The sequence below is a fragment of the Tursiops truncatus genome, chromosome 8, assembly GCF_011762595.2.
Source record: "Tursiops truncatus isolate mTurTru1 chromosome 8, mTurTru1.mat.Y, whole genome shotgun sequence".
Taxonomy (NCBI): Eukaryota; Metazoa; Chordata; class Mammalia; order Artiodactyla; family Delphinidae; genus Tursiops; species Tursiops truncatus.
The window spans coordinates 23,799,528-23,814,887 of NC_047041.1; the positions used below are offsets into that span (position 1 = coordinate 23,799,528).

At 34.8% G+C, this 15,360-nt stretch overlaps 1 protein-coding gene across 4 annotated transcripts in view; it reads right to left on the minus strand.

The window, feature by feature from the left end:
* Positions 1-15,360, minus strand: part of DDX10 (DEAD-box helicase 10) — a 288,051-nt gene that overhangs the window by 223,010 nt on the left and 49,681 nt on the right. For 2 of the 4 annotated variants that reach the window (XR_012333339.1, XM_073808237.1), the window contains exons 12-14: positions 15,171-15,242; positions 12,397-12,485; positions 9,003-9,483 (exon numbers count right to left, since the gene is read on the minus strand). Coding sequence is in view for 3 of the 4 variants with exons in the window: in XM_073808237.1 (XP_073664338.1) it covers positions 9,003-9,483; positions 12,397-12,485; positions 15,171-15,242 (642 nt within the window). In the remaining variant the exon portion in view is untranslated. Of the gene's footprint in view, positions 1-8,322; positions 8,467-9,002; positions 9,484-12,396; positions 12,486-15,170; positions 15,243-15,360 lie in introns of those variants that run through there. The other 2 variants (XM_073808238.1, XM_033862078.2) reach the window with 2 other exon arrangements.

Consider the following 15,360-nt stretch of genomic DNA (forward strand, 5'->3'; position numbering starts at 1 on the left):
ATAGTTTTTGTCCATCTCCCTTCACTAGAACATAACACTCCATGAGGAGAGGGAATGGTGATGTTTCAATGCCTGGCACATGGCAGGTATGCAGTAAATATTTGTTGAAGGAGTGAATTTTTTTTTTTATCTCATTAATGCTTCATTTAACAAGCCTTCATTTCACCTAAAATAGAAACTTTCATGATAGAAACAAAGCTTCACATCAAAGCAAATGTGATTTAACTCTGCCTGTCACCACCAGATGGCACTAGCTTCAACTGCTGCCTTGGACTCAAGACACAGCATGGATTTTTGAAGCTGTGTTTCAAAAACATACACTGAAAAGAACAAAGTCAAAAGTGAAATACATTTGGAAAAATTTAAGAGTTGGAAAGAAACTTGAACAGTTAAATCCAGTGTCACCACAAAGACAGTCCTTCCATTAAAAAGCTTTAGGTAAATATACATATACTGATGGCTTAGACTCAAGAACAAAGGATCTCACAAAGAGCATACTGGAACTAATCTGTTCATAAGCAGAAAACCTGGCATATTAGTCTAAATTCTCTATAGTTATATTTGTTATATATATATATATATATACACACACACACACACACACACACACACACACACACACACATACACACACACACACACACACACACACGTACAGAAGCACCTGTTGATGACTTTGAAAAGCTCCTTATTTCTGATTATCCTAACAGTCAAGTTCAAGGGCAACTTATATGACCCTCTTCAAGAATAGCCTGTCCTATTTCAAATTTCTGTCATTACCTCCACTTTAGCTTAAAATGAAGATAAGCATGCCCTGATAAATGTAGTTCCTGAAATTTAGGCTATAAAAGTAGGTCATGAGAAAATCCAGTACTAGTCAGCAGTTCCTTTAAACATTGAATATGTATAAAACTAGGAAATGAAGAGAAACAAGTTGAAATATTTTTGATACAATAATGATGCAGCATGTGAAAGAATAAACATCAAGCCAAAAACTTTTAGCCTTCCACTGACAATTTACATCCTTAGGAAATCATTTGCATACAAAACTCAAATAGGGGAGAAAAATATATATATACATATATATAGCAACTCAGTATATACATTTAAGCTTCAAGTCACACAGTAACTATTCCTTTTGAATTAGAATGAAGCCTACAAGAATTAAGCACAGGATGCAAAAATAAAATAAAATAAAATAAAAGCACCTGTAAGAAGACAAAAGAACATATATACCAACTCTATTTGAGCTACTCAACATTTAAGATTGTGTTCCACTTCATGGTACCAAAAAATTGAGAATAAAGTTTCTTGACTCCTAGGTTTTATTTTAAAGAGTTTTCCCTTCTGTTTAATTCAACAGCAATATATAAGACCCTTGCATACAAAGGTTATGACAATCTCAGGAATCACCAGGAGAAATGGAAATTAAGACATTCAAGTAGGTCTATTATGAAGAGCCAAAAAGAAAAGTACTAGCAAAACAGACAATTGGAATCTGGAGGTCAGTGGAATAAGTAAGTAAAGAAAGACTTCAAGGAAGAGGCAAGCTCAGCCCTGAATCTTGAAAGATAAGATGTGAAAGGCTGGAGTGGTGAGAATATCCTGGGAAGGAATCCCTTCAGTGTAAGTGGAAACTCACACTGGGAAGAATGCACTGGACTGGTAGTTTAACAGGGAAGGGGCTAGCTTACAAAGCCCAACTGAAAAGGATGAAATGAAGGGAGGCATGGAAGGTCAACCACATGAAAAAAATAGATCTGAGAGAGGTTCACAGGAAGATGACTCAGAAGAACAACATTTGGGACCAATTACGAGGCTTATCCCACAAGGCAAGTCTGAGGTGAAAACGGTGTGGGACAGAACAGTGGTAGTGCTAGTGGGAAGTAAAGAGGAACACTAAAAGTAAAGAGCACTAAAGTAAAGAAGAACTGCTAAAATGTAGAAATGACAGGAATCGAAAGAAGCACAGTCAGAAGAATCGATGAGCCTGGGCACAACAAATTCCAGTTCTGCCACTTCACCAACTGTGGGACATTAGGCAAGCAACAGAACTTTTCAAAGCCTCTGTTTCTTAACCCACAAAATGGGGATAATACTGTGCAAGGTTGTGGAGAGTTTAAGCAATGAGATGCAATACTCAAAGGCATGGCAGATTATAGGAAACCAAAAGATGTTCATCATTTCCTGATCTTCTTCTACAAAAACATAGTTGTCTGCAAGAAATTTCTGGAAATAAGTTAACATGGTTCATTCCCATTTTTAAATTAAATAATTATGAGGCTAAAAAAACAGTTAAATCAGCACTCTCCTAAAGCAGCTCATCAGCATGCCCAATCACTCCCCAAACAAGGGCATTACTTTCTCTAATGCCATTTTTTAAAATTTTTATTGAAGTATAGCTGATTTACAATGTTATATTAGTTTTTGCTGTACAGCACAGTGAATCAGCTATATATATACATATACCCGCTCTTTGTAGATTCTTTTCCCATATAGGTCATTACAGAGTTTTGAGTAGAGTTCTCTGTGCTATACAGTAGGTCCTTATTAGTTATCTATTTTATATACAGTAGTGTGTATATGTCAATCCCAATCTCCCAGTTTATCCCTCCTTCCCTTCCCCTGCTGGGAACCATAAGATTACTACATCTGTGACTCTATTTCTGTTTTGTAAATAAGTTCATTTGTACCATTTTTTTTATATTCCACATATAAGCAATACTGTATGATATTTGTCTTTCTCTGTCTGACTTACTTCACTCAGTATGACAATCTCTAGGTCCATCCATGTTGCTGCAAATGGCATTATTTCATTCTTTTTCATGGCTAAGTAATATTCCATTGTATATATGTACCACATCTTCTTTATCCATTCCTTTGTCAATGGTCTAATGTCCATTTTTAAATCAAGTCTTAAACATATAAACAATATCTATAACCTAGTATCTTCTATATAATATCTTCTAGAGGTATACTGCATAGTATTAATATTCACAAGAATACTGCCAGTTAATTGGACAGAGAACTCCACCCAGAAAAATATTCATTTAATGACTCCACATTAAATATCAACTACTAACATCATTTTTAGTTTTATTTATAACCAACTGATTTATTTCCACAGGGCACTATGCTTGCCTAGTTATGGTCTGATTATACCAAATTATAAGTTCTCCTTAAATACCTGGCTATGACATCACCTGACCTGTGGTATCAATGTAGGCCTTAGCACTCTCCAGATCAATGCAGGACACTGAAAATGTGAAAACTGCTCTATCAACTACGCTAAAATCAAAAAGTAGTCTTGTTTCCTGATACTACATCTGGAATAAAAAAAATACATCACTTTTTCTCTCTACAATGCGACCTGATTCAGAAAAAGCCTTTATTTTTCAGCACTACCTCAGACACTGCCTAGACATTGCACTGGCAAAGTTCTATAAACCCTTTACCTGTATGTTCCTATTATACTTCATCAAGTAGAAATAATAGCTAATTTTAACCATGCTCCTTCTACATACACAAACTGTGCTGGTTGCTTTCTATCTCTAAGCATCACAATAACTCTGCCAGGTAGTAACTTTACAGAGACGGACACTAAGCCTCAGAAAGGCTAACTACTGAAACTAAACATCATACCAGAAATAGCTCCCACACTAAACACACACTTTCTTGTGGCCATGGTTTTGCTCATTCTGTACTCTCTGCTTAGAATGCTTATTCCCCTTCCTATTAACTCATATTCATGCTTTAAGGCTCAACTTCTCTCAGGATGTCTTCTCTACTGTGGTGCCAATGTTAACACTTTAAAACATTTGGTTTCAAGAATCAATAAATGAACAGAAATCTAAGATTATGTACTGAAATTTTGGTTTAATAGTCTGCTATGTTAACTAAAGTATAAGGCTCTGAAACTTACTAAGAACCTAGCACAGCCCCTGGCACCTTGTAGGCACTCAGTAATCACTGCTGTGAGGAGAAAAAAATGAAAGCAAGAAGGGAGTGAAAGGGAAAAGGAGAGGAGACAAGAGGCAGAAAAATCCCAGCTCCCAAATATCTGATTCTTGATGAAGAACTTCTAATATATTTATAAGAGAATACTCATAAGCAATAATTTAATAATAAAATTAGCTAACCTATGTTTTACCACCAACAGTGAGTTCCTAAAATACTTACTAAGAATTTTGTGCCAAAATATAAGATTAAAATGTAAACAGAATATAGATTCAGCTCTAAGGACAAAGAATAATTTATGAGTATCATTCAAATCTTAACCAAGACTGATGTATGTTTACTGTTGAGAAAGCTTTAAAAGGACACTTGCTGAGCTAAAATGGAATCCACCTATCAGTCTCATTTCTAAACAACTGTAAAATATGAGAGAGAAAAGTGTTTGCTTAGAGATTTCATTCTCATATTTAAGAACATTTTTTTTGTTTGTTTTTGTTTTTTTTGCGGTACGCGGGCCTCTCACTGTTGTGGCCTCTCCCGTTGCAGAGCACAGGCTCCGGACACACAGGCTCAGCGGCCATGGCCCACGGGCCCAGCCGCTCCACAGCACATGGGATCCTCCCGGACCGGGGCACGAACCCATGTCCCCTGCATCTGCAGGCGGACTCTCAACCACTGCGCCACCAAGGAAGCCCAAGAACATGTTTTAAAATCATTCTCAATTTCAACATTTTAATTATATATTCACGCTCTTCTCTAACACTGTCTCTCTGGAAGCTAACTTTCTAGACACCCAACAGCCAAGAAAGCAAGGCAAAATAAAAGTCCCCCCAAAAAATTAAATAAATAAAAAAAAATAAAAGTCCCTTCCCTATGTGGGAGGTCAACCAAACTTCTCTTACTACTGTAGTGCCTAATCAGCCCAAGTGTGCTCTCTCCCGCCCATTTCTTTCATGGCTCCATCACTCATGACTCCCTCTCCAATGCTAAGGAGATCTGTTTCTCTGTCAATGCCTTCAACCTGTCAAATGGAAAAGAACTGTGACAGGGCAGTCTTCCAGAAGATATCACTTGCCCCTGGCACTCAGTACCTCTCTTCTCCATTTATGCCCAAGTCTAAAGAGGTAAACTTATCAATTCTGTATTCAAAGTGTCTGCACACAATGGGTTGCCCAAAATTATCTACAGTGCTGTCAATTACACTGGCACTACCCATTTACAGAAAGTAAACCACACACAAATGACAGTAGGCCACAGAATAAACGAGAAAGAGAATGTGATCTGACATCAGGGATAGATTGTAGTACTAACTCCACCACTGTAACCTTGGAAAAGTCACTTAAAAGTCTCTGAAATTTTAAATAATAGCATCTGCCTTTCCTGTCATGAGGATAAAATGAATACTTGCAAGGAAAGCACTGGTATATGGTAAAATACCAAAAAATATATTATTTTATTAATGATAATGATATGATAAACAAATTCCATGTAATCTGTAATCCAATGTGTTCCCACTGACTCCAAGTCTCAATTGAGTTCTACAACTGCTCCAAGGGAGCAAGAAATGAGGAAAAAGATAACAAGACAAAGAGAACAGCCTGTGATAGAGGTAATGAAACCAGTTCCCTTGCATGCCTGGTATGCTCTCCCTAAAGAAAATTCTAAAACAGCAGCAACAAAAATATTTGAACAAAGGCAGCAGTGTCTGAAAAAGTTTTGGGTTGGCCAAAAAAGTTCGTCCGGGTTTTTCCATAAGATGTTGCAGAAAAACCCAAACGAACTTTTCGGCGAACCCAATATTTAACCTTAAGAAGAATAGATTCATTTATATATGTAAATGATAGTATTATTTCCCATTTTGTGTAAGGTTTGTTTGGTTTTCTTTACTTTATCAGGTCTATCCTTAAAAACAGGTAATAAAAGAAAAAAGCAGCTTCCAGTGAGTGATGGCTGTAATGCAATATGAAAATATAAAGCGCCAAAACAAAGGCTAAATAGGAAAGTCAAGTTGAGATTGTGGATACAAAATCACACTCAAAACCAAATGCCTTGAAAACATGATAAAGAACAACAACAACAAAAAAAAAAATGATAATCTGAGTACAAATAAGTATTGATTTTGAAAATTCAAAGGCAAATAACAGGTAAAGTTGACAAGCCTTTCTATTTCTATTTCAGCTAAAGAGCCAATAATTTTAACTCTACTTTTTGTGTATAGTACTAGGAAATGTGCAGGAAGATACAGAAAAACATTCCTTTATTGGTTTCTTAAAAATCCTGTAACTGCCCCAGAAGTTCCCTCACATTTGACACAAACACTATAATATTTCCCATTTGTTATGGCTAAAAAAAAAAAAAGCAGGTATTTTCAAGATAGAACTTTTTATACTATGCTATGCAAACATATTCTTAGTTAACAGAATAACAGTGATATGTTAACAATGATAACAGTAGTTATCATTACTATTAGATATTTTTATTTACTATCTAAATTACAAAGCTTGGCCTGCACAGCTATATCATTCAAGTCAAATAAATAAGTCATTTCTGCTCATGTTTATAGAAAATTCAACAATACCTTTTGAATTATTGTAAGTCAATCAGACAAATCATACTCAGTTTCAAAATATACATTTCAAAGAATATACTCTACATATATGAATTCTACATAATTCACAGCAAATAAAACTATCAAAGTGAAAGAAGATATGAGTGATTCACTTATTCATTCATGAAACATTTGTGAAATCTGCACTAGGTCCTAGACACTGTATCAAGCCGTGAACACACACTGGTCAGTAAGACAATAATTTCAGGAAATTCAAAATCCAGTAAGGAAGGCAGGCAAAAAATGTGGTGGGAGGTATAAAATAATTAAAAGCCAGTAATAGTAATTAAAGTTTAAGGACATCTTGCTAATCAACAGGAAAGAGACCAATATCGTAAGAGAAAAAAAGAGAGAGGAAAACAAGCAATACACACACAGAAATTATACAATGGATAAATAAATGAATAATGTTCAATAACAGAATCAAGGAAAAATAAATTGAAATAGTAAGTTTGAATTTCTCACTAACTGTTTCAAAACAGTAAAAACATGTGGATATTCGGTGTTGGTGTTAGTAAATGGGCACGGACATAAAGCCCGTGGGACAATGATCAATATGACCTCTCTGCAGGACAGTTTGGCAAAATGTATCTAAAGCTTTTAAAACGTGTCATGTCCTCAAAGTCATTACAGGAAAACTACAAACCAATATTCCTTATGAACACAGAAGCAAAGACCCTTAACAAAATATTAGCAAATAGAGTCCTGTAATAGATACAGGAAAGCACATCACGAATGAGTGAGGTTTATCATAGGAATTTAAGGTTGGTTCAACATTAGAAAAATCAATGTGCTGACAGAATAAATAACAACAACTCTATGTTCACCCTAATAGGTGCAGAAAAAGCATCTGACAAAATTCACCATCCATTTCTGATAAAAACACTAAACCAGCCAGAAATAGAATGAACTTCCTCAACCCGTTAAAAGCATTTACAAAAAACCTACAGCTAACATCGGATGTAATGGTAAAGGACTGAATTTTTCCCCTCCCTAAGACAGGAACAAGACAATGATGTCCATTCTCACTACTGCTGCTCAACATACAGTGTAATCAAGTAAGAAAATGAAATAAAAGACACACAGATTGGAAAGGAAGAAATGAAACTATCTTTATTCACAAATACCATGACCAGCTACAGAGAAGATCCAAAGAAAACTCCAAAGAATCTCAAAAAACAGCCACAAGAACTTAACAGGACAGTTTAGAATGACTGGTATGCAAAAACTGTACTTCTATATTCTAGCAACAAAAAATGAGAAACTGAATTTTTTGAAGTATTTATAATAGCATTGAAAACTATAAAATAGTGATGGATCTAACAAAATATGTGGTAAGACGTACATGCTTAAAATTATTAAAAAATACTAAAAGATATTAAAGAAGACCTAGATAAATGGAAAGATATGTCATATACTGAATCAGAAGAGTCAATATTGTTAATTCTCCCCAAATAGATTTATACATTCAATGCAATCTCAATGAAAATATGAAAAGACTTTCTATAAATATTAACTAGCTGATTCAAAAACTTACATGGAAATGCAATGGTCTAAAAATGCTCAAAATTTTTTAAAATATCAAGTTGGAAGACTAACACTATCTGACTTGAGATTTACCATAAAGCTATACTAATTGACACCGGTGTTATTTATGAAAGGGTAACTGTATAAAACCAAGAGAGTCAACACAGAGACCTAAACGTACATGGTCAACAAAGAGTCAAGGTAACTAGAATGGAAAAAGGACAGTAATTTCAGAAAACAGTACTGGTTCAACTGGACATCAAAATTAAAACGAAAATAAGGGAAGGGTGGAGAAACATATTTACTGTGCACCTACAAGTACCCCAGGAAACAGGTGCTTTACCTTGATTATCTCTTTTATTCCTCCTAGCAGGTGCCTAGTGAGAAACAAAGGACCTATGTGAAACTTAATAAACCTTCATAAGCGGCCTTTAAATAGAAGTGCTGGCTTTCTTTTTAAGATTCTGGATTGGTGCCCAAAACCAAATGTCTCATTAAAAGTTTAGAGAGATTGAATTGTTGTAAGGAATATTTATAATTATTTAAATCAGAAAGTAGTATACTAAGAATCACAGTGAAGGATCCTCACATCATAAACCACGAAACCCCATCACCTTATTACTTAATGTTATAATCATGAAACTGGCTACTTTTTAAAACATGCACCAGAAAACCAATAAATGAAAAGATTAAAGCTGTCAACCTCTTAGAATTCCCAAAGTTATGAAAAATGAGAATTCTTTAGCATCTATTCCATCATTAAAGATGGAGAAGGAGGGAGAGTTCACAGCAAAGAAAGTCACTCTACAAATTTCTCCTGGTTATTTTCCCACAGTTCCCCAAAGGCAACAGGCAGCACGTGGTAAGAAGTGGTAGGAAATAATAGAAGATCCTCCACTAGGGGTAAACTTACCTGTAATGTTTTATTCTCTTTAAGATCCAACCCAAACACATTGCGCCTCTTCACCTTAATGAAGTCAGCATTGAGGCCATCGTCCTCCTCATCATCATCATCATCTCTGTCCAAGAACTGCACAGGAACTTCTTTGTTCTTCTGTGGCTCTTTGTTGCTAGAGACAGACTGAGGTTGAGACCCTTTTGTTTTTCCCAGTTTCTCTTCCATTTCTTGTTCACATTCTTTCTCTTCTTCCTCTCCATCACTAATACCACTAGCCAGTCTGTACTCTGTCCCTTCTGGTATTTTCCCACCTTTCTGGAGAATAGACATTTTCTCATTGAAGTAGGCTCTAAATTCTTCCACTTCATCACTGGTGAGGGAGAGAGTCCTTGGTTCAATTACTTTATTATCTTGACTCACTACCAGTTCTTTGTTGGGTTGTTTTTGCATTCTCTGAAGAAATCTTACCCGTGGTGCCACAGCAAGACCAAGAGACCTTAAATATGAGCATATGAAAACAGTTATCTCAGCACACTGATGGTGTGTTTATGAGTTTATTATGAAACAGTTTCTCAGGAGTTGAGATTTTTGGAAATTTTTTTTTAAGAAAATGTTCCTCTGAGATACAACTCCACCTTGACACATTAGGTGATCTAAAAGATAATGAATACCTGTCAGAAAATATTGGAGATACCCCATTTTCCATTAAGATGGTAACACAGTTAACAAAATAAAGAGCATGAGATCAGAAGCAAGGGAACAGTTCAACTACTAAATCTGCCTATTTCCAGTATAACTCTCTCAGCCTCAGTTTTCTCAAATGTGAGATAACAATACCTACCAGGCCTATCTCACAGCTATTATAAATATCTGATGTACTAACTATATGAAAATACTTTGTAAAATATAAATACTAAAGCTGGAAAAGGCATGACCATGAAAGAACAAAACACAGTTCTCTGCAATGAATAAACTCAAGTATTATCATCCTCCCTTCTAACACACATAATGTGGCACAATCACTTCTATAAAAATGGATTTTTAAACTTTAGACCAAAAAAGAAAAAAAAATCTTATTTTCTCCTTCTAAGATCAAGATTTACTTTATGGTCAGGTCTTTCCTAGCTTCTAAGTTCCCACAGATGGATTGAAAAGAAACTCTTAAAGCAAGGCCTGCTATAATAAAAAGCTAACATTAGAAAATGGACCAACTGCCTTTTTCCTATAAGACACAATTCACAGAAACTGAGAGGTGTGGTTGTAAAACCTGGATTCATAAATAGAACTGTTGAGGTTAAAATCCTGCCTCTGTCACCTATAAGCTATATGATCAAAGGACATTATTAAACCTCTCTATACCTCAGTCCTCTCATTTGCAAAATGGCATGACAAGAGTACCTACATTATAGGATCATTATAAAAATAAAATGAGTTCACAGAGGCAATGCATCTATTATAGTGCCTAACACACAGGCAGCCACTACTGAGCACTTGTCATTATTACTGTTATAGGGGATACAGTTAGGATCACAAACTCAATACGCATCAGAGCATTTCTCTCAATGTATTACAGTTACATTTACATGTCTTTCTCTGCTACTAAACTTGGACCTCCTTTAAGGTAGAAGTACATAACCATACATCTATAATTTTTTTTTTTTTTTTTTGCAGTACGCGAGCCTCTCACTGTTGTGGCCTCTCCCCTTGCGGAGCACAGGCTCCAGACGCGCAGGCTCATCGGCCATGGCTCACGGGCCTAGCCGCTCCGTGGCATGTGGGATCTTCCCAGACTGGGGCACGAACCCGTGTCCCCTGCATCGGCAGGCGGACTCTCAACCACTGCGCCACCAGGGAAGCCCCACATCTATAATTTTAATGCCTAGCTCAATGAACTAGATATATTAGGTATTTAAAACATATTTCTTTAATATTCAAAAAAGTATTTTACTAATATAAATAAATAAAATATATTTCTTCAGTAAAATAGTTTTTTAAACCTTTATTTTATCCCACATACATAGCACTGTTTTAGGTATCAAAGGCTTCTAAAGGAAATTATAGATCAAGGAAATTATACATCTAAAATCCACAAAAATTAAATTAAAACACCAAGTTAAACTGTACCAGTAATTTAGGCTCAGAATTTAACTTTCTGCTTCCCTAAGCATCACCAACAAAAAGCAAAGGTCTTCAACTGTAAACAGATGAGATTTACTGGCATCTGTGGCAACAAAATGTCCTCTAAATATGGCCCTGCAGCATTAAAAGACCTGTGCCTCTCCTGTTTGCTAATATCTCAGCTATGTCAATGAGAAAACCAGGAAACCAGGATAGAATTTCATGAAGCACAAAAATCAGCTAATAACCTAAACCATGAATCATATTCAGAAATTTTAAAATTCGTAAAGAGATAAGCAAACAAAAACATGTTATCCCTGGCATGTGATTTTCCATCCATTACCTAAACAAAAAGTCAGTGACCTTACTTTGTTATCTAGCAAATTAAATGGCTCTAAAATGTTACAACTGACAAATTACCTGTTATAATGAACTTGCAATGTAACATGAAGAATGGAAAACAGCAGCTCACTCGGATACAAGTTTTTATTAGACTCAAAGGTAAAGGTACTCGAATTCCTGGAAAGCAGGCCAAATACACAGACCTTGCTTTGAAAGTACATATTTCATCACAGACTAGGAGATTTCAATCTGACATTCAAAGTATGAGTAACCTTAAGGGTGCTTCTATAGGATTTTGTCAATGCTTTTCCCACAAGTGGGACCCCATTGAAAAAACAGATGCTCCTCCTTTATACCTGAAAAGATTAGGGAAAAAAATCCTTCAACTACTAAGCCAAAACAAGACCAAGAGTTCCGTTTTCATATAATAGTAACCACAATTACTAAAGAGAGACATTTTGCCATGGTAACTGTGAGCACGTGTAAGAAACATCAAGACACAAAGAATATCCAGGCAATAAGCAGCATGGGAAACCAATCTAAAAGAAGGGAAGAACTGACAAAGAGACTTGCATCCAAAGCATAAAAAGAACTACAGTAAACCAAGCCAGCTTTTTAGAAAACAAGAGGGCTACAGACATTTAAAGATTTCAAAGAATGCTTGTCAATTGCTCTCCATCTCCTTTAAGCCCAAACTACAGGAAACTGCCAGTGTAACTATCAGGAATTCATACTTACAAGTAAGAAACTTCTTCCTGACTGAAATTCCTGACAACTGAAAGCTCAACAAGTTTTCTACAGTTTATATAATCTTTTTCTCTGCAAATCTTCAACAGATTCTTTTAAGGTAAGGCACAGTGGTTTAAACTAAGACTCTCAAAACCAGGTTTCAAACAAATTCCCTCTAACTTTAAGGATTCACAAACAAAACTATAATATGAATACTTACAGGGCATATTCAGGTATAGGTAACTTGCTCACATCAAATATTTCTTTATCCTTCATCAGATACACTGAACGTATGTAGGAGACAAAACACTGTAAACATAAAAGGCTGAAGTATAAGATATATACTAGTCAGAAATGGAAAATGAATTTTAACTGAGATAAAAAAATTAATCAAAAGGATAAATTCAACAGTAGTGAAAAACCTCAAAAATAGCTGAGTATATGTCATCTCACAAAAACAAAAAAACCTACCTTTTTCGAATTGTAATATTAGAAAAGACTTTAAATTTGGTTTCATCAAGCCAACTCAACATAAAACATAACCTTCTCAAAAAGCTATTCTAGAAGTTAATATCATTCAGGTGCATTAATATGGAAAAACACAGGCTTTGGAATAATACAGTTGAAATCTGAGCTCCACATCTTACTAGCTGAGCAAGTTTCTCATTTCTCTGTCAGTTTCCTCATCTATCAAACATAATATAACAGTACCTTCTACTCAGAGTGTTATGAGAATTAAATGAGAAAAATGCATGTAGAGTACTCGGCATTTCTTCTGGAATACATTAAGTACCAATGAATACCAGTTATAAGTAATAATTATTACTTGAAAACATCCTTTGACTACTACAACAAAATTTTACTGTACTTAAATTAAGCTTAATAAAATCATAACAGGAAAAGTTTATTCCTAAAGCTTTTTCTTTTTTATTATAATTTCAAGTAATTAGTTGTCATTATAATTTCAAGTAATCTGTCATTAACTTGTAATATTTTTCTTGTTTGCGTTAAAAAAAAAAGAAAGTAAACTATCTTTATACCAAGAGCTATTGCAAACTAAAAAGTAAACATGGTCCTGGATCCTCTGTCAGTCTGTAAAATAAACAGGCAGCAAAGATGGTGAAACATATGTAAGCAGGAGTTTTATTTTTTGATTTTAAAATTAATTTTTATACAGTATATTTAATTCCCATTTCTATATTTCCTAAACTTCACATTTTCTCTAACTTTACACTAATCCTTTCTTCAAACCATTTACACTAATCTTCAAACCATTTTCCCTGTCTCCATAGGCATTAAAATGAATAATTCAAGGATAATTTTTTCCCCTACAATCGTCCACAAGAAATCATCCCAGTTTCTTATTGTTTTTGTTCTATCCAGATTATAATAAAAGCTAGAAAATTGCTTCTATGAAATTCGATAGCTTGCTGCAGCTGACAACAGTTAGCCGTTCTGCTAAACCATGCGTGACACCCAGTAAATCACATCATTTATTTCAATGTGCTTTTCTATAATCTTATTCTGGAAGGCTCATTTGTTATATGCAGAAACCAGTGAAACGACATCCTTCCAGTGTTTCATATTTCCTGATTCATAATAGAATGACCTAAGTATGCACAAAGTCATGACATCAGAATTCATGTATATTATTTTCAAATGTGCATACTATTTCCAAAGCTTCTAAAAGATTTAACTCCTAGCTTAAAGTATGTCTGCTAGGCAAAACATGCACACAAATGTTTCCATGCCTAAATATATGCCCAAAAACTAAGAAAAAAAAAATCTGTTTAAAGACCCTTTTCATTAGATTTCAGGTGAAGTGAGCTTACAGAAGTTTAACTACGCACAGTTCATCATTTGATTCTCTTATACTCTGGAACTTCTCCTGATGTATCATGGAAGTTCTGAAGAAAGACCTGGATTTAAATCTTAGGTCTGCCACTTAATAGCTACGTCACCCTGGACAATTTTTAACTTCCTCAGCTCCTATTTTCCCATCTATAAAATCAAATCAATATCACCTACCTCATAGGTTGTTGGCAAGATTAAATAACACAATGCATATCAAACTGTCATGTAAAAAAAAAAAAAAAACCAAACTGTCATGTAATAGGGTCATGCTGCAGCTAAGTGCCTAGCACATACTAAGCATCTGAATTTTAGCTTTCATCATTAATGTTGGTATTTTAAGCACAGTGACAATAATTTGATAAAATATAACATAAGTTAATTTTTTAAACATAAGATCTTGTCTTTAAATAAAACTTCTTTGCTTAGAATATCCACTTTCAAAACCATCACACAAAAGACTGACTACTGACTTTCTGCTCAAGCTCCTCTGTCTACTGAGGATGCCCTTTCCATGCCTCCTCTTTATTTTCTTCCTCCAATCTCTGAATCCCTACTCTTTAAATCATTGTTGAGTTATGGGAGATGCAGATGTAGATATCGTATGTAGATCTCGTAACTAAAATATAAGTAAACAAGTGCTGAAAATGAAGAACTTCATAACAGGGACTCAAATATTTGTCAATTCAAAGATTGGACAGCTATAAGCACAACGCAAAATAATTTCACATCTTCCTTTTCTAAAGAATCTACTGCTGGGTGCTCTAAGAACTAAAAAATAAGTATAACTAAAAGTGACAATTCTTTGAGTATTTGCTAATCAAGAGGATTTCTAAGTCCAAAAAAAGCAGTTTGGGAACACTGTCATACTTATAGATTAAAATCTCATTCCTAAAGAGAATTTAGCAAGAGTGCTATGCTTTCTAGAAATTTAACCTAATATAAGATATTAATTTTACAGTCAAGAAAGTGCAGTCAGAAGTTAATAAAAACTTTACTGAAGAAATCAAAAGTTGATAACCTTATCAAGTATATTAGAAATCCAGCCATTGTACACTTAAAAATCAGAGTATTTTCTATATGTCTGACAAGACTATGGACAAATAATAGACATTTTTCCAAGTTACTATAAGAAATATATACTTTTAGGACTTCCCTGGCGGTCCAGTGGTTAAGACTCCACGCTTCCACTGCAAGGGACACGGGTTCAATCCCCTGGTTTGGGAACCAAGATCCCACATGCCACGTGGTGCAGCCAAAGATTTTTTTAAAAAAAAGAAAGAAATACATAATTTTTTCAAAGTTAAAGAATAAGTTAAACTTACCTGAACTT